Source organism: Elephantulus edwardii, unplaced genomic scaffold (genome assembly GCF_000299155.1).
Source record: "Elephantulus edwardii isolate Elephantulus edwardi_28Jun2011 unplaced genomic scaffold, EleEdw1.0 scaffold00094, whole genome shotgun sequence".
Classification (NCBI taxonomy): Eukaryota; Metazoa; Chordata; class Mammalia; order Macroscelidea; family Macroscelididae; genus Elephantulus; species Elephantulus edwardii.
Window position 1 is genome coordinate 11,169,716 of NW_006399844.1, and position 25,682 is coordinate 11,195,397.

At 41.0% G+C, this 25,682-nt stretch overlaps 1 protein-coding gene across 1 annotated transcript; it reads right to left on the reverse strand.

Moving 5' to 3' along the window:
* Positions 1–230: 230 nt before the first annotated feature.
* CRK (v-crk avian sarcoma virus CT10 oncogene homolog) lies at positions 231–23,807 on the reverse strand. The gene is made up of 3 exons (XM_006891013.1): positions 23,567–23,807; positions 13,049–13,584; positions 231–368 (listed from the first exon to the last, which is right to left on the reverse strand). Exons 1-3 carry the CDS (start codon positions 23,805–23,807, stop codon positions 231–233), a joined length of 915 nt encoding a protein of 304 aa, XP_006891075.1.
* Positions 23,808–25,682: the final 1,875 nt, after the last annotated feature.

Below are 25,682 nucleotides of genomic sequence, written 5' to 3' on the forward strand. Positions count from 1 at the left end.
TTGCCAATTCAGAAGTGAACACACAGCCCTCCAGTTTCGTACCCTGAATATGGTGAACAAGATTAGGAACAAAGTAGTTCAGTCTAAAAAAAGATCACAGGTAACAGAAGGCTTATATAATCTAGACTGCTCTTGACGTCTGTAAGAAAACTGTATAGATGGCAGTTGGGGCACGGGGGTGGGGGGAAGATTGTTCCCATATGTCAGCAAAACTGTTTGTTGAGCTATACTCAGCTGAAGTCCTCATCGGGATTCTGTTGATCCAGCAGACGAACATGTGTGAATGGGAAGTGACCTCGTTTGCCATTACACTCCCCTTCCCACTGACCACTCACATTAATCTTCGTAACCTTTACCAGCTCACCGACCTGCAGGAGGAGAATAAGGAGAGCACTTTATTTCCAATTCAGAACGCAAGCTGAAAGACTCCATTCTCTGGTTAGGCATACCCTGCCCAAGTTATTGCTCTCGGGCTGACATTACAGAAACGGCTATTTGATGCCTCCCCAGCCCCAGCCACCAGACTGGTTATTCGTGGTTAATGCAGGCAGAAGTGTTTTTAGCAATGCAGAAAAACAGAGTACAGAGAAGAGACAGGATCTTAGAAAAGGGTATCTCTTTGGAAATCTTAGCTACCTCTCAATGAGCAATTATAACTTGAGTGTGCTTGTGTTCTTTCACTTTGCACCTACCATCCTTCAACTACCTGCCTGCATCAGAATTCCTGGGCTGGGGAAGATTCCACTTCTCACTTGTATACAGCATCTGCACAACCCCTCAGTCAGTCATGGTATATGCATCACTTGCTACTACTTACACAACAGAAGGCATTCATGGAAAACACAACTACTTTCCTATCAAGGTGAGCCTTTTCTCATTTGGGGAGGTACAGTCCACAATCCTAAATTCTATCAGCTCCCTCTCAGCCCTGCTACCTACCATGTAATGGTAGACTTTGTTGCTCCCTTACTGCCACTTGACACTGTTTAAGATCCAATGAGAGGATTAAAAAACAAACTCTTAATGGCTTTGCTTGTTTCTGCAGTCTCCTACTGTAACCAAAATCACAAAGTTTTGACAACATAAGATTATAACTATCTTACTCTGAAGTTTATGATAGTCCGATGATGGATTCACCCCTGCGGCAAAACACTGAACAATGCTGAGCTAGACTCCCAGACATGACTGGACTGAAGAATCTTATAACCATCTTTTAAGGAACCTTGGTGTCACAGTATCTCCTGTGTTAGGCTGCTGATACAAGAGCAGTAGGTTTTAATGATTAACATTTGGGTTCTAAGTATACACACAAGTTGTTCTGACGTATACATGCTCTTTTGTTTTATTAGTTTCTCTTTTTAATAACTACTATTTATTAGACTATTTTAGCATAATGAAGAGAATATTTTATAGAAATTATTCTCAGCGAGCTCTGGTGGCTTAGTGGCAGGAAGCTGCACTGCAATCCCAGAAGTGAGAGGCTTGAATCCACCAGATGCTCTTCTGGAGAAGGAAGGACAATCTCCTCCTGTACCAGTCACATCCGATTTGATGGTACACACAGACACAAATCATAAAATTTAAGGGGGGAAAAAGGCAATTATTCTCTAATCCTCAAAACTGCTTTGCAAGATAGGAACTGTTCTCATTTTATAGTCAGAAAACTGAGGTTCAAAGTCAGTATAACCTATCTAAGGTCATATAAGCCAGTAATTCAAGCCAGATTCAGAAGAGAATGTTCAAACAAAGGAAATCACCGCTGTTGTCAGATGAGATCTTGGCTAGAAGAATACCAGAAAAATGTGCTTTACTACCTATGCCAATGCATTCAACTCTTTGGACCCTCATAAATAGGGGTTGTTGTTGTTATGTCCCATCCAGTCGCCTGCGACTCATAGCGACTCTATGTACAACAGCCCTAAACTCTGCTCTGTCCTGTGCCAATCGTACTGTCTCTGATACTCCCATCCCGATTACCCCAGTCACTGAATCAAACCACCTCATAGAGGGCCTTCCCCTCCTGCGCTGTCCCTCTACCCTACCAAGCATGATGTCCCTCTCCAAGGACAAGTCCCTCCTTACAACATGTCCAAAGTATGTTAGACGGAGCCTCAGAATCCTTGCCTCCAAGGAGTCGCCCAGTTTAACCCTTTCCAGGATGAATCTGTTTGTTTTCTTAGCAGTCCATGGTACTTTCAATACTCTTCTCTAGCACCAAAGCTCAAAGGCATCAATTCTCCTTCTATGCTCCTTAGTCATTGTCCAGCTCTCTGATGCATAGACCATGGCCTGTATCAGATGCACCTTAGTCTCCAGAGAGACACCATTGCTCTTCAGTACTCTGGAGAGGTCCCTAACAGAAGACTTTCCCATGAGAAAAATGAGGATTCCAGAACTGTGCTCCTGCAAAGTTTGTAGAGAGATCAAGCAGCATTTGTTCAGGAAGCTCTGGTGGCCTATAGCAAGAAGCTACACTGCAATCCCAGAGGTATGTGGTTCAAATCCACTAGATGCTCTGCTGGAGAAGGAAGGGCAATCTCCTCCTGCACTAGTCAGATCCAATTTGACGGCACACAAAAAAATAAAATTAAAAAAAAAAAAAGCAGCATTTGTTCAAAGAGAACAAAATGATACTCTGTGATTAGGAAAAGCATGTACCAGGATCTTCTCATTTCACCAAACTTACTCAATTTGGATACTGAGCAAACAATCTGAAAAGTTGGGAGTAATGTCAAGATTGGAAAACTACTCATTAACAGCCTAGGATATACAGATGGCACATTAAATGCTCAAAGTAAAGCACATACTGATGATCAAAAGTTATATACAGTCTTGTTTATGGATTACACCTCAACATAAAGAAAATAAAAAATTCTCACAAGTAGACTATAAGCAACACCATGATAATGGGGAAAAGATTGAAGTTGTCAAGGATTTCCCTAAGATTTATAATTAATGACCATGGATGGACTCAATAGCCAAGAAACAAAATGTACTGGGGGGGGGGGGGAAGCAATGAGAATGGTCTGGTGTGAAAAACAATGTACACAAACTTTGTAAACAAACCAGTATAAAATTTTTTTAAAAAAAATTTTTAATAGATTGACTATGGCAAAAGACCTCTTAAAAGTGCTTAAAAAAAGATGGGGAAAACAGTCTTAGATGTAACTCGTTAAGACTAAGGTGTGGCTGACCTCCAGCCAGGGCATTCTCAATTGCCTCAGTGCAAGTGAAAGTTGTACAATGAATAAGGAAAGTGAAAGAACTGAAGAGATTTAAATTACGATGTTAGTGAAGAATATTTCATCTACAATAGCCTGCCAGAACAAACATATCTTGGAAGTAGTGCTGTCAGAATCCTCCCTGGGAGATGAGGATAGTGAGATTTCTCATGTATTTTGGACATGTTAACAGGAGGGACTAGCCCCTGAAAAATGTTATGATACTTAGTAGAGTGTCAGTGAAGAAGAGGAAGAACCTCAACAAGATGGAGTTATACAGCTGCAGGTGCAACAAGGGCCTCATACATACACAGTGATGATTAAAAAGATACGCAAGACCAGACGACATTTTGTTCTACTGTTATCTAAGATTACTACAACTCTGAACCAAGTCAAGAACCACCACAGCTTCTGGCAAGGCTGGATTTGAGCTCAGAATCACCAGGCTCCAAAACCATGTACGTTGTTGTTACGTACTGTGGAGTTGGAGCAGACTCACAGCTGACCCTCCAGAGGGTTTTCAGTGGCAGTGAACTGCACCAAAGAAGACTGCCCATCTTCCTCCAGCAGAGCAGCTTGGTGGACGTGAACCACCTGCTTTTGAGTCCTTAGCACTAGGCTGCAGAGCTCACTTTCTACCACATAAGAACTGTGAATTACGTACATGTGTACTTCTTTTCCTCATTTTTAGTATTTATTTGTATTATCTGTTAAGTACTCATGTTGTTAAGAAAAAAAGTTGCCAAGTCAATTCTTACTCATGGTGATACCACATGTCAGAGTAGAACTCTGCTCCACAGGATTTTTATTATCTCTTTTCAAAAGTAGCTTCTCTTTCAAGATGTCTCTGGGTGAACTTGAAGTCTTACCCTTTCAGTTACCCAGAATAATATAAGTTCTTGACCTCAAGAAAAAGAGGATGTGTATGTTCATGTGAAAATCAAAACTGACACTCATTTTGAGTTCTCTTCCAGATGAAAATTAAGGGACTAGTTTCTTCAAGAAAATAGTGTGGGACCTTCAGGTCTATCTACTCTGCTAACATCTTTAGTATATGCCAAAAAGAAATTCACTATTTTAAAAATAATAAGGAACTCTGAGAAGCAAAAAGTGTGCTGGGATGTGGGCTAACCCAGTTCTTTGCTGACCAGTAACACAGCAGCATACTAGTTTCTCCAAAAGCATGACAACACCTGATCACCTGCCCTCATATAATTGTTTTTCAAGGTTTCTAAGAAATGGGTAGGCGTTATTACAGGCAAGATGTTACTAATGGAGAGGAACAAGGTACAAATTAGACAGACAACATCAGAGTCATCTCTAATATTCTGACTCCTTTGACTGTTACCCTTGAGGAAGGCTCAGGGAAGTTATACTCAGAAATCCAAAAACTTCTCCTTTGTCCCCCATGGCCGATTAAGTCCCTGGCAGAGAGATCTAGATGACAGGGAATAAAGAAACTATGCCACAACTAGACAAATTTTCTTTTTATTAGATAAAAACTGCAAGCAGCCAACTGCATTAATAACCCTCTCTAAAGTGGTCTTGATGTACAAATACTGTGAGGAAGACCTTATCATAATTAAATAACCCTTTGTACCCTATGAAGTCTTTTCTCCTGAAATGTTTAAGTACATAAGGTTTTCTGGGGTCAAGTTCCAAAAGCAAGATGATTAAACTTAAGAGACCAAATAGAACTGTCTGTGATACCACATAAGGCCCTGGCAGTCTGAAAGAGATGGGTGGCTGTCAACCTCAAGTGTAGGGATAGGAGGAGAGGTGCTGGAGAAGAAGGAGCCTTTAAAAGACATGGTGTTCCACTCCTTAAGTACAATCTTTTTTCTAATTTAGAAACAGAAGTATCACTAATGTTCCTCCTCCTATTAGGAACAACCCACTAAAGCATAACTCTTGAAACCCTGATCAAGGAAGTAAACTCTCACCGCTGTTGAGGCAATCTCATCTGTCACTTGTGACCCTTCATTAGCTCCAAGGCTATAAACTGCCATGGGAGCAGACTGCCCATCTTTCTCCAGAGCAGCAGCAGCAGCTTGTGGACTCAAACTGCCAGAGAACCACCCATCAGTGCAACTTGCTACAGACTATACCACCAGAGCTCTCCTCAATGTAAAACTATATATATCTAAGAAATATTGCATCTAAGATGCAAACTAATGGGTTCATCAGTGTATAAAGCAGTTCTATTACAACTAATTTAAAAATTAAAGTTAAAAATTAAAGAAACGGGGAGGAGGTATCCTAACATGCCTAACATGCATTATCAATAAACAATACAGATTTATATTACAAGGAAATGACCTGCCTCTTTATTAGGTAGACTTCACAAACACCTCATAATGGAAAAAGTACCAAAGAACTGATTGTGTCCTGTCTGTCCTTGGCCTCTTTGGAGTGACTCCCGACGTAAATCAGGTTATCAAGTGTAAAAGGGGTCATATGTGGCTATTTCTGTTTCTCTGATCCCAAGGAACTTGACAAAGATTGGTTTCTACCCTAGTTCTCTGAAGTTCCTTCGATGACAATCACAAATATGGTGCAGATGTAGTCAAATCTAGAACTGGTTTCAGGAGAAAGATTATCCCACTGATCTTAATATTTTCCAATGATAATAAGAAAGAAATTGCAAATGAAATTACATTACATTTAGTATTTGCTATACATGAGACATTAGTGAGGGCGTTAGACATCAGGTTTGCTTCAGGATGCCAATGAATACAAGGCAGCAAACACAGGCCAAGTAAACACTAAGTCCCTAACCCACTGCCTTCAATTCTAACTCACAGTCACTCAACAGGGCAGAGTAGAACTGCCCTACAGGACTCCCAAGAGTTTACATGAGAGGACTGCCACATCTTTTTCTGGATGAACAATTGGTAGGTTTGAACCACTGATCTATATGCTACAGGCACATGTATTTAACTTCCACTGCGCTATCAGGGCTCCTTGGAAAACCAGGGCAAGGCAAATACAAAGAAGCATAATAGGAGATTTATCTGAAACACTTTCAAATATACATCAGTAAATCTTTCTGAAGAAAAAAAAAATGAAAATAACCACAGCAATCATTGATAATCTTTAAACCTGAAGCCAAAATATACCCTGAAATCATATTAAAAACAAATTACTATTTAGTTTAACTAGGAAAGTGTGTCTACCTTGAGTACTTTTTAACAACAACAAAAAAACTCCATCAAAACCTCCCTCAAACTCCCTGTTCTGAGTCAGCTCCCTCTCATAAGACCCTTTATCAGGTTTCCTAGCAAGTAAATCACAATTGTAGAAGAGTTTCACTTCCTCTCTCAGAGCCACTAATGAATTTTAAACACTGGGTCTGATCTCTTGGATTCTGGGTTAGCAGCACTCGACTATATGCAAATCCAAAGATCAGACTGGAAGCTCATGGGGCAGTGAGTTGACATTCTGAAGAAGGGAGAACTCAGAAAAGGGTGAGAATGATTGGCCCAACTTGAAGACTGTGATCGGTGTCAGTGAACTGCACATACAGAAACTGCTGAACTGGTTTATACTCAGTTGTGTATATTCTTTCTCAACAACAATATACATTTTCTAAAACCTCAAGCGATAGAGGGCAGGTATCAGAAAATTATGGTCCATGGGTCTCTCCAGTCTGCAGGATGTTTTCGTAACTAGTTTTGCTAGAACACAGCATGTTGATTCCTTTACATCTTGCCTAGAGTTAGTGTCATCACAACAAGAGTTCTGACTGGTTGGGACAAAGACTATAATAGGGTAGCAGATATATATCCTATCTGGCTCTTCACAGAATAACTGTGCAGATCCTTGATCTAAGCAATATGTACAGCCCATCTATAATCTTTCCAATTACTAGACACACATATGAAAAATTCAGGTGTAATGATTCATTTGACCTGCAATTGAACTAAAATTGGCCTAAGGGTATACTGGTGGAATGCTGCAAGTCACTGGGATTTAACTAGTAGACTTCCAAGAGAAGAGAAAAAAAGCATGAAGTCTTACTTTGGTTCTTGCCTAAAACCAAAAATGTTTTTTTAGCTCAACAATTGATAATGGCTGAAACTAAGCTAAATCCCTGTTAAGAGGCAGGTAGGTGGGTGATTACACAGATCTTAGTATAAAGATTTTCTACAAATGAGTGGATTTGAGGTTTCTAAAAAAATATAGCACCAGGCCGTTATAGTAAATTCATAGAAGCAACACAAAATATTTTAAATTGACAGTGGGGGGATGGATTTCAATACTTGACATCTGTGATGTCATGTGGCTCCAGGTAGTTCACAATTTTAACTCTAGATCATATCACATTCCTTTAAGGATGTTATATCTTACAATCCTACATTAACAACAAATTTTAACAAGTGGATACATAAGCAGAACGACAAACTGAAGAGAGATGGACACATGAAGGGGACTATACCAGGATCATGCGCAGATTTGGCAGATGATATTATAACCTGAGTATCTGTGTGTGCTACAAATATATCCATGTATACAGTAGAGCCAACAGGGGGCAATATTACATAAACTTTTTAATTATAACCAAACAGGGAATAAGGACCATATAGTCTCAAGGGACATCAAGGTCAACAGGTATGACACAGTCCACAGGACAAGGAGTTCTATACTCTATGTTAGTGAGGAGTAAAGACAAATGGAAACAATTAGCTCACAGCATAAACTGAGATCCTCAAGCTCTATGACCAAGACCAGAGAACTACGTAGTGCCTGGTTGCCTCTAACGGCTCTAAGAGTGATCACACTAGAAGGTCATGGTCAAAGTGGAAGATAAATGTACTAACAGAACAAAATTCAAAATCACCATAATAGCCAGGCTTACTGATCTCAGGGAGTGGCGGAATCCTCAAGGCTACACTGCCCTGAGGTATCACCCCCCGTGGCACTTTAACTTGTGGCCAAACAAGAGATCTATAATGTGAACAGTAATACCAGGGAGAGGTTCTCAGTCCTTAGAACAATCGACTGCACAGAATCACCAGGGCAGTATCTGTGTAAGGATAAAACTCAGAAGATACAAAAGGAGAAGATGGAAAAATGAACGGAAACAAGAACCACAGAGAGATGGTGGGAAGACTGGTGATACAATGTGGAGACTGTACCAAAACCAAAATACATATGAATGAAATAACAGTCTGCTCTTGTAAACTTTCACTCATATCCCAATACAAAGTTATATAAGCAAACAACTAAAGATACTGTATATCTCTGTAAAACCGGGTTTTAATGATACTGTGATAAACTCTGGTGGTCTAGTGGGTATGGAGTTGTATTGCCAACCCAAAGGCAGTGGTTCAAATCCACCAGCTGCTTCATGAGAGAAAGACAGGCAATCTACTCCCATAAGACTTACGGCCTCTGAAAAACCTGCTGCAGGTCAGTTATGAGTCAATTTCAACTCGCTGGCACAACAACAACAATAAAAAGCCAAGTACCTCAGGAAGCTGTGGTGTCAGAGTCTCACTGGGAATTTCACTGTTAATCCAAAAAGAAAGCATCTTATAAAAGTGGAACAGGAAATGAGGGTGTTAGTGTTTAACAGGATTTCAACCTCTGAGAAACTGGGCTAGGTCTAAAAGACATATACTATTCACTAGTTAGGCAATTTTTTATGCACTTAGAGGAGCTGTAGTGGCTTAGTGTTAAGGAGTTGCACTGCCAACCCACCATAGGCAGGCAGCTCCTATCTACCAGTTGCTCCGTAGGTGAAAGGTGGGCAATCTCCCATGCAATTTTTCTCTGAAAACCTATTCAGTGACACACAAGTTAGGAAGATGTAAATATAGAGAACTGTGGAAAGCAGCACTCAGCAGGACTGCCCTGTTTGTCCAGGTCTCCAAAGTTTTCCATCTTTGATGAGATGCAGTATAATAGGATACAATACTACTGTAAGGGAGGTGTTTTTCTTTTACATTGCTCATTTTAGTGTGAAACATTTGACTTTTCTCTCTCCAGCAGGTTTCCACCTTGCAGAGATTCTACAATGCACAGGTTTAATTACACTTCAACTGTTTGGACCTAACTACCTAACAAAGTTCTTTTATCTTCTTTTAGCCCAATAATATTTTTTAAAAAGATACTGAAATCCTAGGGCCTGTGAACCAGTAAGTGTAGAACCTCTGGACTGTTTGACAATGGTTGGCAGTGAGGTATCTAAAACAATGTTGGAAGATCATCTATACTGCTACCAGAGAGCTTGCTTTCAATTCATGAGAGGCTGGATGGATCACTAACTTCCAAAGTTTCTTCCCACTGAGATTCTATGTGTTGAAAATGAAGATGTCCAATGAAGACGGGAGAGAAAAGTGAACTGTCAGAACAGTACTGCTATGAATTTCAGAAAGAGACAAACCAGATAACCACAGACTTCTTGTTCATGTTCATCTGTCCTTTAGTCTCATTTTTCCTCTGCAATAAAGGACTACATCAGAGAAACTTTTATTCTAATTTTCCATACACAGGTCAAAACAGCTTAGCAAACATCAGTTTCTAGAGCTCCACAAGGGAAGATGTGGATTTGATGTAGTAACTGCTGCATAACAATCTTGTATTTTTCCTATTTGTGCCCTGAAGAACAGGTCCAAGGTTAAGAACACACACAGGATGGTGCTTGCCTACTCTGGTATGCTACCACCAAAGACAAAAGGCCAATGTGAATCAGAGTGGTAGCTCTATCATTAGCGCCTTTACAGATAATATAAATATTCTAGACAGTCTACTGAGGCATAAAATAAACTTTAACACCTGCAATCTTACAAGACTCATTACTATCAAAAAGCCATAAAAGAAAAAATTGGAATTGATGAGATAGATTAACACAATAACTGGGTAATGGGGGTAGGTGTGTCAGAGATAGTAAGACTGGCTCAGGATAGGGCAGAGTTCAGAGCTATTGTACTTAGGGTCACTATGAGTCACAGGCAACTCCATGGCACATAACAAGAGCAAAAATGAAAAAGATGACTTTGCATTGGTTGTAAGGTTCCTGGCAATTCTTTTTTTTTTGTCCGCCCCGCCCTCTGTTTACTTTATTCTGCCAATCTCCTGGTAATTCTATTTCTAAATATTCATCTTATGCATTTGTTTGCTTTCAACAGGAGTTCACAAAAGAAAAAGGTGGGTCTGTTTCCCACTCCTCCAAATTATAGCTAAATGACCCACAAAATTATAGTGGACTGAAGAATACCACTATTTTGGTTATCAATCCCTTCTTTCTATAGCCTACATCCCAGTAGAAAAATCTGATAGGTAGGAAAAGAGATGAAATATCAAATAACTTACAGTGAGGAACCCTGATCAAAGCAAGTACATCACACAGGAAACATCTATGTGAAAGATGAGGGGAGGTAGCTCTCACACTGTTTTTGGGTTTGTTTTAAAAGCATAGGAACCTGCCTTAAAAGAAAGTATGAGCAAGACCTCAGTATGTAACAGCTAAGCAGAGTGGCTTTGGTTGAAGAAAGAAAGAGAAAGCAGTCTTGCATCTTCTTTCGGCATGTGCTGAGGACTTATAAGACACTGAAGAGCAGTCTGCCAGTATGAAAACTGCTGGCTGGTCAAATATATCCAGCATCCTGCCCAATTCTAAAACTCAACAATTCTAATTTATACACTATCAATATACTACTCCATTGAAATGTGCCTAGTTGGTCTACACACCTGGATTTATACACCCAAGTTAATTTCTCCTTTAAAATAGCAATGCATTCTTTTTCATCAGAATGCTACGTTCAGAAAGTCTATCTCCTACTCGTCTCCTAGTTGTGAAATAACAGAGACCAGGTATCTCATCTATGAAAACCTGTAGAGAAGAGGGGAGGGGGCACTGTGTCTATACAGACAGTGCAGCTAAGGATATCCTGTTGTAAAACAAAAGGAAACGTTCAATGGATTTTAATAAGGTAAGATGAACACCAAATTAAATCCGGGCTTGTTATGTGTCCACTTCCAATTAGTTTGAACAAACAGTTTAAACTTCTCTAAATATAAGGGGGTTTTTTGCTTTGTTTTTAGGGAGGCCCCCCATGTATCACCTTAAGAAACCTATAAAGGGCTCTTCAGTTCTTGATTTCTATGATGCAAAATTAACACTTTAAAAAAAAAACAAACAACAAAACAAAATCATACATAAGAAAAAGTATTTTAAAGCTATTACTTGGGGCATATTATCAAAGAGCCCATCTTCAGTAATAAAGCAATCCCAGAAAATCCAACTTCCTGAAATCACACACTAGTTTTCTTTATTTCGTAAGATTTGTATTTTATGGCAGGGAGAAAAATTCAACCATTTTTCAGCAGAGTGAAGCCTTTAACAACAGGCATCATTAAAAACAATTCTCTTTGAGAAAGAAAATGCAAGTAGAAGCAAAATTAATGTGACAACTATTCTCTCCTCGGTGTCAGCTGGCTTGTTCCAGGAATGTCACTTTCACATCCCAGCCCAGGGCTAACAAGGTCTACAATAGTTTAGAGTCCCATCCATCATGTGCACAGCACAGAGGCTAGTGTAAAAAAACATCTAAACTTAAATGAAAACATAATGCTAGAGGCTTCTGTTGTTTTTATCGCCTTAAGTAGGAAAATTAGTGCGACCTAGACCACAAATAATTTTTCAAAGCTGGGACATGATAGTTGTAGGTCTAAAATTATCTCAAAATATGTAACTAAAAAACACATTTTCAGTCAAATCTGTTAAGACTCACCTAGTATATTCCTTTCTTACCTGTCAGATCAGAACCTAAAAAAAAAAAAAAATCTCAACTTCAGTAATATTAGAGCTTGGTCCAAATTAAGTTCTAGCTCATTATCTAGGCTATCACTCAGGACTAACACTCTCATTTAGTGGGCAGTTCCTACTCCTCAGTAGATGAACATAACTCAATGAAAATAATGTTTAGACAATACTCTTGCTTGTAAGAACACATTTTTGCCCCTCCTTTGATAAGCTGTGCTTATAACTCCATCCTGTGCTTGACAGTCAGCTACTCACTTGCATCCAAGATACCATGAAAGCTAGGACAGCAAGCCAATTCTGTTCTAGATTTTATGCTTAACTACCAATTTTAAATGACTCAAGAAAATAGAAAAGAAAATGAAAAAAAGAAAAGAGATACTAGTGTTGAAGAGGGGAACAAATATAAATTGTTAGCCAGAAATGTGCTACCAATGATAACTATTAACGAGTAAAAGGTAAACATTAACTCCTCAGTAGGAACTGGCTTCTTAGCTATAACATGAATTAAAAAACAAAAGCCAAGTAAACCTGTGCCCCTTAGAATCATATGGGTATGAACCTCCTCATACCTGTCCGTCCCCTCCAGAATTCTTACTCAACTAAATGCAATTAATGGTAAAGAATCTCAAGTCCTTTAAAGTAAAAATACATTTTTGTGAGAATGTTTCATTTGAATGTTTTGATTAAAAAACCATGTATTACACTCAAATTTGTGTGAATCCACCTTTAAGACAATGACAAATAGAAAGAAACAGAGTAGGATGTAGATGAGAAAAAGGGTTTTTAGGGTTAATTCCTATGAATTCAGGTAATGTTATTAGTCAGTTATTTAGTAGATCAATCACAACATTCAATTACAGTTTTAAGCTTACTTATTCCAAAATAGGTTTTCTTATAAAAAAGAAAACCTCCAACATTTAATGCCAATATCAGTTCAATATCTACAACATTATCACAATGCTGTTGCTTGTATTCAGCATTCCTACAAAGCTCTAAGAGGTCTGAAAGGGAGACCCTGCAGCAGATCTCTTCTTTCTACATTTTGCACATTATGTACCTCCAAAGCCAAGGCTGTCTTGTCGTAGGCATTAGGGACTCGCTTCTGGATAACCCTGGCATAAATGGGCCCATTCTGGAGGTTAGGGAGCGGAGTGTTGACGCTGGGTTGGGCATAGGGCCCTGGCTCCGGCCCACCCAGTGGCTGTGGGTGGGACCCCTCCTGGTTACCTCCAATCAGAGTTGATACTGGGGCGGAGGCAGGTCTATACTTCTCGACGTAAGGGACTGGAATCATCCCCCTCTTGCCTTCGCTGTCCTCTGCATTCCACCACTGCTCTTCAGGCTTATCCCGGATTTTCAGGATGTCTCCTTTCTTAAAGGGAAGATCTTCTTCATCATTCCCATTAAAGTCAAAGAGGGCTCGCACATACTCTGCCTCCTCCTGCCTGAGAATCACTCCACTACCCTGCCTGGATCTGGAAACTGGCTCTATCAATGTTGTAGTGTCCAAATAGTGTATTTTGTAGAATTCCAGTAAAGCAGGCAATGAATCAAATTCTTGATCTCCTATTCGGAGTCTGGAGGGGCTCACTCCTAGAAAAGACAGAGAAGAGTATTATTTGAAGATGTACTATCAAAAAAAAGCTAAAAAAACCCCAACCTATTGTGGAGTCCAACTCATTCCCTCTACTGAGCTTCTTTACAAAAAGAGACTGGCCATCTTTCAAGGAGCAACTAGTCAACTCAAACCACTGACCTCTAGGTTACAGCTCGCTGCTATGAAATAAGACGTTACACATTTTCCACTCACATTCTAGTTAATCAATCAGGTAATCTATTTCACCTAATCAGGAAAAAAACCCTTTTCCTCCTATCAAACTGAAACACGGCTCCTTTCTAGTTGAAACATTCCCTGGAAAGAAAAATGCCCATCACCGCCCACCCTAGAGAAGGAAACAGAAGGCCCCCTGATAAACCAGCCAGTCAGGACATGCCCTCCTCCTACTGGATCAGAGCCGGAGCAACAGCAACTTTCTGTTCATTCCCTCAGTAGTCTGTTGCTATCTCCTTTACAGAGTATCATCAAGTTCAAGGTTTTGCATCAATTTTTTCAACTTCATGAAATGTAGCAGGCTCTCCTTTGTAAAAGGACCCAGTAGTTTTTTCCAGGAAGAGGTAGACAAAACTTAGTATCTTTACTCACTGCCTTCTAATTGGTTCTGAATCATAGTAACCCTTCTTCCAACATGTTTCTGAGACTGGAAATCACATTGGGAAGAGACAGCTCATCTTTCTCCTGCAGGGATTTGAACGGCCAGCGAAGAGCAGTCTTTGGATTAACTGTGCAACTTGCTACAGATTATGCCACCAGCAATCCCTAGTAAATATACACCAGACCCCCAAATACATACAGACTGTAAATAGAATAAACAAGTACAAAGAAAAACATATTAAGAGTTTCATCTCACTTTTCATCTAAGACTGATGATCTTCATTTCATCTGATAGTTTTAAAATACGCTTAATTAGGAGGAAAACCCTCCCAATCACATAAAAACACCAAAACCCCCCCAAAAAATCTAAAATGAAAAGCTAAATGCTTAATTATCAATTGTAAAAGCTTTAAGAAAACATGGAAATCAGAATGTTCTTTAAAAAGGAAACAGAACATGAAAAAAAGTAAACAAAGATGCTTGGAAAAATAAAAAAACACTGAAATATTAAACCTGAAAGTCCAAAAGCTAGGACACGTTAAAGAATGCTCAAAATTAATGATAAAAATGTGTATGATTCTGCCCCTGGCCATGGTACATACTTCAAAATCTGAGATTCTAGAATTCAAGCCTAAGAAATGAATATAAGTCAATTCAAATAAGTAAAATAGTTTAAATGAGGAATATAAATCTGTAACTTGCATTCTACTAAGTACTCAAACTATGAAACCATTTTCACTGAACCTTTAAACAAACTATGTATGACAACAATCTGGAACAAGGACTGCATTGCAGAGAAGGCTGAGGGAGGGGGAAGAAAACTGCAACAATGAAAAATTATAACTTTTTTATGTTAAAACAATACTGTGCACTAGATCCTAAAATACAACCAAAATAAACTAATACCAAGCATAACAGAGTGAAGCACTTTTATATGCATGATTTTTTGTTTTTATTACCATTAACCCTACCATAGGCCCACATTTAGCATTTCTGGATTATACTTGAGATACACAAAGATGTCTCTTCTTTTCCCCCCAGGAAGAGGGATGTCTTTTATAGCTGGGTTATTATAGATATAGTTTGTTTTTTGCTTTTTTTTATAGATATAGTTTTATACTCTTTTTCCCCTTATTAGAAAACAAAATTGCTTATTATAAAAGAAAAATTTTCCCAAACTTTTTTTAAATTTTTTAATTCTTTTATATGTGTGTGCGTGTGTGTGTTTGGGGGGGTGTGTGTACCGTCAAATCAGATCTGACTGGTACAGGAGGAGATTGTTCCTCCTTCTCCAGCATAAACTTTTTTTAAGAACAAATATTTTAGTCCTTATAAAGTAATACCAACCAATGCTATTATGAGTATTGTTTTTCTTATCTATTAATGAACTTTCGGTTATTTCCTTAAGATACACTCCTTGAAAAGCAGCACTGAAGCTTATGTTGCACTGAGCCAAATTGCAGTTCAACTATTTTGTACAAGCGCGCTCTGGTGGCCTAGTGCAAGGAGGTTGTGCTACAATCCCAAAGGCACGCGGTTCAAATCCACCAGATACTCTGCTGGAGAAGGAGGGGCAATCTCTTCCTGTTCCAGTCAGATCCGACTCAACAGTACACAAGAAGGGGAAAAAATTGTACAGTGGCTTATGAACCCTAATTTCTATTAGCTTGTCAAAGTGACTTTTACAGCATTGTCGAAGGAGGAAATGTTACCAGTTCTTAAACAGCATTTCTATGAAGTATTTAATGGTTTCCATGCTGACTCTTTCCTGTGCTAAGGGAGAATGGTCAATCTACCCTCTCCACTATTAACAACACTGCACTGTCCCACCCATCTAAATACCAGTGATTAAAGCTGTCAAACAGGACTGCGGAAGCCCAGATGATAAGTATAGTATACCACTCTCAAAAAAGAAAACCTAAATATTTTTGTACAATGTTAAAAAATACTTCTTCCAAAATTAAAAAAATTAAAAAATTAAATTCTGATCCCTACTAGAATTGATGCCTTTGAATTGTGGTGATTACTGGTAAAATATATTGAATGTATCATAGACTGCCAAAAAGGTACAAACAAACCTGTCCTGGAAAAAGTATAGCCAGAAAGCTCCTTAGACGCAAACATGGTGAGACTCTCACATACTTGGGGGCATGTTATCAGGAGGGACCAGTCACAAGAGAAAAAGGTCATGCTGGAAAAGCAGGCAATTAGCAAAAGAGGAGACCCTCAAGAAGATGGACTGACACAACCAAAGCATGCTGGAGACTGTGAGGGTGGCCCAGGGTCTCTGTTGTAGAGTCACTATGAACTGAACATAACAACTAGACAGAAGTAAAAACTATTAGTCCTGGAAGTAAGTCCTCAAACAGGATGAGTACCTCCTCACGTCACTTAAACAAATGATGGGGGGAAAAACAAAACCCATAAAAAAGGTAGTTGCACTTTACACATTTCTTATATTACAAAAAGTTCATCTGTGGTATTCACGGCTTTAAGTTAAAACAAATGAACAACCCAGATTCAAGAATGCTAACCTTTTCTCAATCCCAAACTGAAATAACTGTGGAGCCCAATACTACCTATCATCAATGCAAACAGAAGGGTTGGTAGCATAAATGACCCCAACTGCTCCAAGTGTAGGACTTGTGAAATGACTTGGGTTATGATCACACCAGAGCTATATTCTGGAGTTTCTATCTTCAGTAGGATGGATCACTGATAGGATACTATTCCCATTCAAAACCAGGAGGATCTGAAGAAAGGACAGGACCACTGTGAGCTGCATGGGTAAGGTCTCAAGGGTTGAGTGGTAGAGACCTGCCTTTTTTTTTTTTTTTAATTTTATTATTTTTGTGTGAGTGTACCGTCAAATCAGGTCTGACAGGTACAGGAGGAGATTTTCCCTCCTTCCCCGGCAGAGCATCTGGTGGATTCGAACCATGCGCCTCTGGGATTATAGTTGCAGCTCCTTGCCACTAGGCCACCAGAGCTCCCCTGAGACCTGCCTCTTATAATCACAGCTCACAGGCGCTCTCCTGATAAAGTTCACATAAAGTTATTTTCCCTATTACTCTCTCCCTGGGAGAGAAGCCAGAGTTACTGCTCGAGGTATCTTAAAATCAACATCAATTCAATGGGACCCTATGTAGAAGACAGCCTAACCCTGCCCGGTCCTGTACCACCTTCACCATCTCCACTGCGCTCCAGCCCACTGTTGCAGCCACTGTATCCGTTCATCTCCTTGAAGGTCTTCCTTCTGCTGACCTTTCCAATCAAGATGTCCTTTTTCTAAGGTCTGCCTGACCTTCAAATGGCCCCTCCAAAGCATCAGACAAAATATGATAGCAAATACAAAGTGTTTGGATATTAATCAACAGAACTCTGAAGTGAGAGAAAAAGCAAACTGAAAAGCAGTGTGAGAAGCTCACAGCGTAGCTGGGGACATGAAGGCATTCACAAGCATAGTGTTGAATAAGGAGTAAAGCAGAATATTAAAGAATATCCCAGTTTTCCCTTCAAGTGAAGGTGTGCTTCTACAACTAAAATACATAATGACATACAAAAAAAATCACAACAAAAGAGCAGGAATATCTTGAGTATCTCCAAGTTACCCTTTCACTTTAAGAAAGGTAACCACTCCCTGCCATCCATTGTTATGGCTCCTCTATTACTCTACAAGTGAAGGGACAGGGAAGCAATTTAAAAGAACAAGACTACTAGGCTAAGTCCCTTAGAAGGATCAGTAAAAAGAATTCTAAAGAGAAAGAAAAACTGGCAGCACATCTGGCACAAAAGTAGAAGTTGGTTCAACTTCTTTTCCAATGTCAGAGAATGAACGTGAACTGGGCCAACCATAATTTGTTTTTTTGCAAAGCAATCCAAACACAGAATTTTTACCTAAACATTAACAGAAACTACCAGTTGGCTTGATGTGTAAACTATTTTTTCTAGTTATTCTAAGAACATTCTATAATAATTCCACAGAGAAATGCCTATTTCTGCGTACTGCTGGGACTGTGAGATCGGTGGGACAATCAAGCAACACTGATCTAAATAAACTCCAGAGAAGGGAGAACAGAACATACTTAAGTTCCAGATAAGCCTAAACCTCACCACAGTTATGTGTTCTTGCGCCTTTTCCCTATTTCATCTCCTTCCAACCACAAACAGTCAGAGGCAGGAAATAGAAGGGCGGGAAAGGAAGGAGATACAGTCAGTGAGGCTAGAGAACAGAACCAGGAACTGGGTTCTCACAGCTATGTGGGACCTGGACAACCTCACTGACTACGTCACACCTGTGCTAGATTCTCCATGTGCAGCTCTGAAACAACACAATCAATATATAAACCCAAATCAGTCCAGTCCATCTCAACTCAGACCTCACAGGACAGAGCAGAAATACCCCACAGGCTAGCTCAACTTTCTCTTGGAGTAGATGGCATGTTCAAACTGCATTGATCAGCAACTAAATACTTTACCCACTGCACAAGAGCTCCTTAAAAACAGCACAAGCCATTGGGTATTCTGGTTTCTGGTCAAGCCACTTTCTCTATCCTCCCTATGGCTGCTATGAAGTTTCCCAGATGCTCTGATATAAAAGGCTAAAAAGGTTGCTGGCTTCCACCTGAGAAAATAGCCTAATGATGCATGGTCTTCTGTGCCGCAGAGTTGGAACCGACCCATAGCTGACCCTCCAGCAGGTTTTCAGAAGCAGTTAATCACATGAGAGGAGATTGCTCATTCTTCTCCTGTGAAGCTGCTGGTGGATTCAAACTGGGTGTCTCTGGGATTGGAGTGCAGCTTCTTATCAACAGGCCACTTTCTAAAAGTAATATGGTACTCTGTAGATTCAGACTTGACTGGTTCTGATACATCAGAATCAGCCATTTACTAGCTGACCCATTAACAGCTATATGACCAGTTATTTAACCTCTCTGTCCTCAGTATCTCATTCTGTAAAACTGGGCCAAACACTTATATAATAAAATTCCTAAAAAATGACTAGTACATGACTGGTGATCAACAAAAAGTAAGTGTAGTTTAGGAGCTACCTCAAACCTTTGAAATTTCCTTTAGTAATGTTTATCCCAGCATGCAGACTCTGCCACATTTTCCTAGAGAGTCCATAGAACCTTAAGGTGCTGCTTAAAAGTTTTGTTTAATAAAAAAGGTTCTGTGTTTCTGCTGTTGTTAGGCACCATTAAGTCAAGTAGAACCATTCAAGCATCTCAACGCGCAACAAATTTGAACTTTGCCGTGTCCTATGACAGCCTCACCATCTTTGATATACCTGAGCCCACTGTTACAGGCACTGTGTCAATTCCCCTCCCTGAGGGTCTTCAAAAAGTTCTGTAGTAGACTGTGATGATGGACCAAGAGCAAGGCTGAAACTCTGTATGTGGGAGGTGATGACTTCCATTCATTCTTGTGTTATGGCTTAGAGTTTATTAAAGTAAAATGGGGGGTCAGGAGGAGTTCTGTAGTCAAGGAGACTTGAAAACATAGATCCAACAGCTGCCTCTCCCGAGGGCGATAATTCACAGATATAGCAACGCTTTCAATAAGTCCTGCAATAAATAAACCTATTCATTTAATCACAATTTTTTTAGAGGAGTGTAAACTCAAAGAGTAATCCAGAGAACACTCCCAGAATCACTAGACAAAGGGATATTTTGATGTTGAAGAGAAAGCACATGAAGAAGAGTAAGACTTGAGGGCCAGGTTTGTGAACTGCAGAGATGCAGTAAACATATGAAAGACAGAAAACAAAAGGTACAAAAAAAGTAGCAGCAGGTAAATCAGGAGTCCTGCACAATCTTCAGAGAAGCAGCCTGGTTCAGAACCACCCTGAAAACCTTGAAACGGTAATACAGCCAACTACTACTCTCAGTTCTCATCCCTTCTCCCTAATGAGACAAGCTTACACTACCCTCATCCACTGAGGCAGGATGTGAAAGGCTCTGAATTAAATAGTAACAGCAAGTACCATTCTGTCCCCCAGAACTGGATCCACCTGTCAAACCTCCTGATGCATTTCCCCCTAACACTTACCCTTTCTGACAGTTTCTCTAGCACTCACCAAAATAAAGGGAATGCCTTTGTAAGCTCCTCAAAGCAGTTTTCCATTTGGGTTTAACTCTCCTTCACCTCATAGGTCTCCTCAAAATATATCGAATATTTTTTAAGATATACTGGGCTCATTTCTAACTTCTAGTATACTTAAATTCATTTAATCATCACAACCACCCTCCAAGATCAGTACTTTTATTTTCCCTTTCACAAATGAAGAAACTGAAGTAGAGAAAATTATCATTATCTAACTATTAAGTGGCAGCTAAGATTCAAACCTAAGCTCCAGAGCCCAAACTCCAAACTCCTCTCCTAACCCATAGAAGTTAAATCTTGTTCACAGGATGCTGGTTAAGGTCAGGAAGCCCCTCACTGTTTCAAGAAGAAGTCAGTGGATTAATTATCAGAGGCTATCTCAAGAGGTCGATTGTGAAACTCAATCTAACATGACCTGAAGACTTGACCAAATCCCTCTCTATAGCCACTTCCAGGCAATAGCAACATATGAAATCTGTGAAGAGATGCAACAAACTTTAGAGAAGCTTAAAAAAACTTATTTAAAAACCAGGGTTGAGAATCCCTGGTCTATTCTACTTTCTCTAAAAATTATGGCTGTGTCATTTCTTATCAATTTTATCCATGCGGACAAAATACACTATGTAATTCTAAATAAAAAGTTCATTTCCCATATTCAATTTGCCTTTTAAAGCCTCTTCACCCTTTAGATAGCAGATGTTTCCTGGCTGAGGCAGTTTTCAACCTGCTATTTCTTCTTTTTAATCTTTTAACAGAACAAGGAACTCTAGAGCAAAGACCAAAGTGTTTAAGAGTGAATCTTCTATATACACTCCTGGGATTCCAAAGGAAGCTGGCTTTGAAAGAAAGAATACAATTCCGTTAGCTCCTATGTTGGAATGTCCATGTTCAAATTCTGGCTTTGTCACTGGTGTACACGAGTTACATGACTTGGAAAAGTTAACAAATCTCTGATTTTCAATTTCCCTCATCCATTAAATGGAAATAATAGTGCTTACCTCACTGGATTATTATAGAAAATAAATGAGATAATGCATAGAACATACTCAGCAAAGTACCTGGCACAGCACAGGCAGTCAATAAAATGTAAGCTATTAATTTTGTATATACTTCTCTAAGATTCTAGAAATTCCTCTGCATGGTTTAAAAAGAAAAAGAGCTTGGTGGAGAACAGGGATGAAGTAATCATTACAAAGGGGGCAATCTAATCAATCACTCTCCATAGAAAATGGAGCACAGTGAAGAAAGCATTGCCACAATGTCCATGACCTTCCCACACCCCATTCACAAACTTCCCTTTTGTGCTAAGAATCTAAACTCTTACCTGTTTTGAAAAGGTGGAGTTCTATAGGAAAGTGAGTATTAGAAATAAATTCATGCCAAGGTGTGAAAAAATTCAATATAACAAGTCATTTGCAACAACTGCTAATTATTCAAGCAACAAGAATGTACAAACAAAATGTTAAGGTCTGAATTTCAATGACAATTTTTCACCGTATCCCGGTATGTGACAGAAATAACCATCATGCAGGTGACATCAAATGGAATATACATATTTAGGAGAGTCGGCAATACATATTAAGGGCAAGTATGTTACATCAACAATCTCATTTCACAGTAGGCTTATTAAATTAACCAGACTGCGAAAACTATTTCCTTCCACTCAGCAAACTTCCTCTATATTAAAGCAGGTAGCTCTCTCTGTGGTAAGGAGGTGTGCTTGACAGTCCAAAGGCACACAATTTGAATCTACAAGCTGCTCCATGGGAGAAAGATGAGTAACGTACTTCAGTGTGATTTACTGCCTCTGAAGACCCACAGGAGGGTCAGCTATCAGTCTGTTTTGATCTGATGGTATATAACAGCAACAATGTGTTAAAACACGATGCTCTGGTGACTTAGTGGGTAATGAGGTGCGCTGTCCACTCAAAGGAACATGGTTCAAATCCACCAGCTACTCCTAGGGAGAAAGATGGGTAATGGGCAATTTCCTGTGATTTACTGCCTCTGAAAACTGGATGGAGGACCAACTGAGTTGGTTTTCACTTGATGGCACATAACAATTACAACATGAACTAAGTAAATAACAAAGGGAAAGCCTAAAAAGATAGATGTGCAAAGGCTGGTTCAGGAGCCTCTGCATTCATATGACACTGGCCTGGATGTTGGGTGGTCAGGAGGAATCTACCTCAACTTGGGAACAGTGAAATGCATTAGGGCTCTTGTCATATCACACAGATACTACTGAATTACTCTGAACCCCACAAAACTCCTTACTAATCAATCGAGTCAAATCTCAATAATCATTAATTAAAAATAAAAACCCAATGCAGTTAATTTAACTTTCAAGAGACTCTGACTCATCTTGGTCTGTTCCCAATTTCCATTAAGACTCAAGCGAGAGCCCCAACTGACTGAGCAAGGAGAGAATGAAATATAATGTTCAAATTCAAGGAAAAAGAAAATCCATTCACTTTTTAGGGAAAGAATGCTTCTCATTTGCTTATTTCTGTTTTATTTTGCAGAGATCCTCATCAAGCACCTAGAGAACACGGAACCCCTTACTTGCAGAGGGCTGTGTTCTGGCCACTAAGATTTCTTGGGCACAGCTGGCCAGACGTCACTTTTCTCTTGAATTGCTCTTAAGGTGGAGGACCACCTTTGTCCTCCACGGGGAAAAGAAGATGGTTAAGAGAATTTTGGAAAAAATGTCCAAGAAAGGGAAAAGCTGACCTGTTTCCTGAGGCTGTCTCCATCCCTCCCAGGCAGTATGAGGTGACTTCCTACCAAAGGCCACCAGGGGAGTACAGCCGAAGCCGGCTCTCCAACACTGCAGGAAGTGCTTCCAGCCCAAAAGCCACTTGTAGGATTATCTAATTCATTCTGGGTGCCGCTGCCAAGTGATGCCCCCGCAGTGCCAACATCCCCCTCAGCTCTTTGTCCCCACGTTTTCCAGCGCAGCCTCTGCAGCCTGGCTGGGGCTCTAGCCCCACCCTGGGGCCGAAGCAGTTCCCCTTCCCCCGGGCCGTCCTCCCAAGTCACACCCAGAGGCCTCGGTCAGCCCTCCGCCTCCTCCCCCGCACACTCCCTCTCATCGGTGGGAACGGGACCGGGCAGCAGGCCTCCCACTGCCCCCGTGCCTCCATCACTCAGCCCACGACCCTCGGCGGAGGTCAGCTACGAGAAGCCGTCGGCCAGGATGGAGAGTTGCACGGCCCTCACCCCCGCCCGCGGCCTCCCGTCCCGTGTGTCCCTCACCGGGCGGAGGCTGCGCGGGCGACGGCGGCACCGGCGGGCGCGGGCCGCTGCTGTTGATGATGTAGTGGGAGACGCGAGAGTTCTCGGAGACGCTGAGCACATAGTCCCCGGGGCTGGTGCTAGAGTCCCGCACCAGGAACACCCCGTGCCGCTGGCCCTGCAACAGCGACACCGCCTCCTGCCGGCTCAACCGCCCCCAGTACCAGCTACTCCGCTCCTCTGAATCGAAGTTGCCCGCCATGGCCGCCTCCGCGCCTACACGCTGGGCCGCCGCCGCCGTCTCCGCGCACGTCCCTCCGGCCCCGGCGCCCGCCGCCCAGCGGACCGGCTACGGTCTCAGCCTCCCAGCAGCGCCCGAAATGGCGGCAGAGGCCGCGGGCCTTCCCCACCGGAAGTGATGCGTTCCTACTCCCAGGGAGGATGCCGGGAAGGGCATCACCGCCCGCCATGAAAGGAAGGGCAAGGGAGGGTTTTTGCCCACTCGTTGCGCATGCGGCCTGATGGGCGTGGTCGTCAGACTCGGACAAAACATGGAGAGGCGGAGTCTAGAACAGAAGGGGCGGGGTGTCCGCAGGGATTTGTATTTGTCCTATTGGCTGCACGATTCTTCCTCTCCTTTAGCTTTCAAGTTCACGAGAAGAGCAAGGAGTCTGCAAAAGTTGGGTTATAAAAGGTAGAGGGGAACCCAGGACCTAACTTCAGAGCACGGTAACCTGAGATCGCTAGCTTTTTGTGATGCTTCCTCAAGTTGACTCCAGGCCGACTAAAGTTCATTTTTCATTGATTCGTTCAGTAAACAGATATTGGCACCGCTCTTGCCAAGCGGGCGCAAAGGTGATCGAAGCTGAGCCCAACCCTCACGGAATTCACAGACGAGGGAAGGGCCAGGATACAATGACAAACACCAAATGAAACCAAGTAAAACCCAAACCCACTACCCTCCATGCAATTCCGACTCAACGGCGACCCTCCCAGAGGATTTCTGAGGCTGTTCAGGAGACTACTTCACCCTTCTCCTGAAGGTGTTCTACTGCCAGCTACAGCACTGGGAATACAACAGGCTCCCTACTGCAGTCTGCCGAGTGGAGCTTGAGCTGAAAGTTGAACGGCAAGTAAGGAAGGACATTGACGACAAAGGGAGCAGAGTGTGCAAAGCCAGGCAGAAGTATGGCGTTCTTGCTGAGACTTTCAATTGTCTGCCCAAATTGCTATAAACTCTGGATGTCCGTGAACATCTCCCACTGGAACCTCAAACTCAAATAAATGTCTCTCCTTTCCTAATCACCACCTCACCTCTCTGCCTTGACAACATCATGTCTGTATTACTTCCATTATAGTTTTTGTACCACTGTAGTGTAACTTTTCATTTACAGGTCTGTCTATGTGAGTCAGAATCAATCAGAAAATAGTGGGTGAGTCCTGTTGTTGTTCTTGTTATGTGTCGCCGAGTTGACTGTGACTTTTAGCACAATAGTTCTGAACTCTGCCCTATCCTGAGCCAACCTGTCTTTAGTACATCTACCCCCATTACCCAAGTCAATGTGTCAAGCCATCTAATCCAGGGACTCCCTCTCCTGAGCTATCCCTCCACCCTTCCAAGTATGATGTCCTTCTCAAAGGACTGAGTCCTTTCTAACAACATGGCCAAAGTATGTAAGATGGAGCTTCAAAATCCTTGCCTCCAAGGAGCAACTTGCTTTCACTTTCTCCAGGACAGACCTGTTTGTTCTCTTGGTAGTCCCTGTTATGTATGTTCAACATGCTTCTCCAGCACAACCCAAAGCATTGATTGTTCTTCTGTCATCCATTATTCATTTTCCAACTCTCTGATGCATAGCAAGAAACTATAAAGACCATGGCCTGGAACAGGCACACCTTAGTCTCTAGACTGACTTTCTCAGATTTTTCCAATGCAATTTGTCTTTTGATTTCCTAACTGCTGGTACCAAGACTGTTGACTATGGACCTGAACAAGCTGAAATTGTTAACAATTTCTTTGTTAGCAATCTCTTCCCCATCCGTCATGGTGCTGCCAATTGACCCTGCGGTGAGAATCTTTTTCTTCTTGATATTGAGCTTCAATCCATATTGAAGACAACAGTTCTTGATCTTCTGC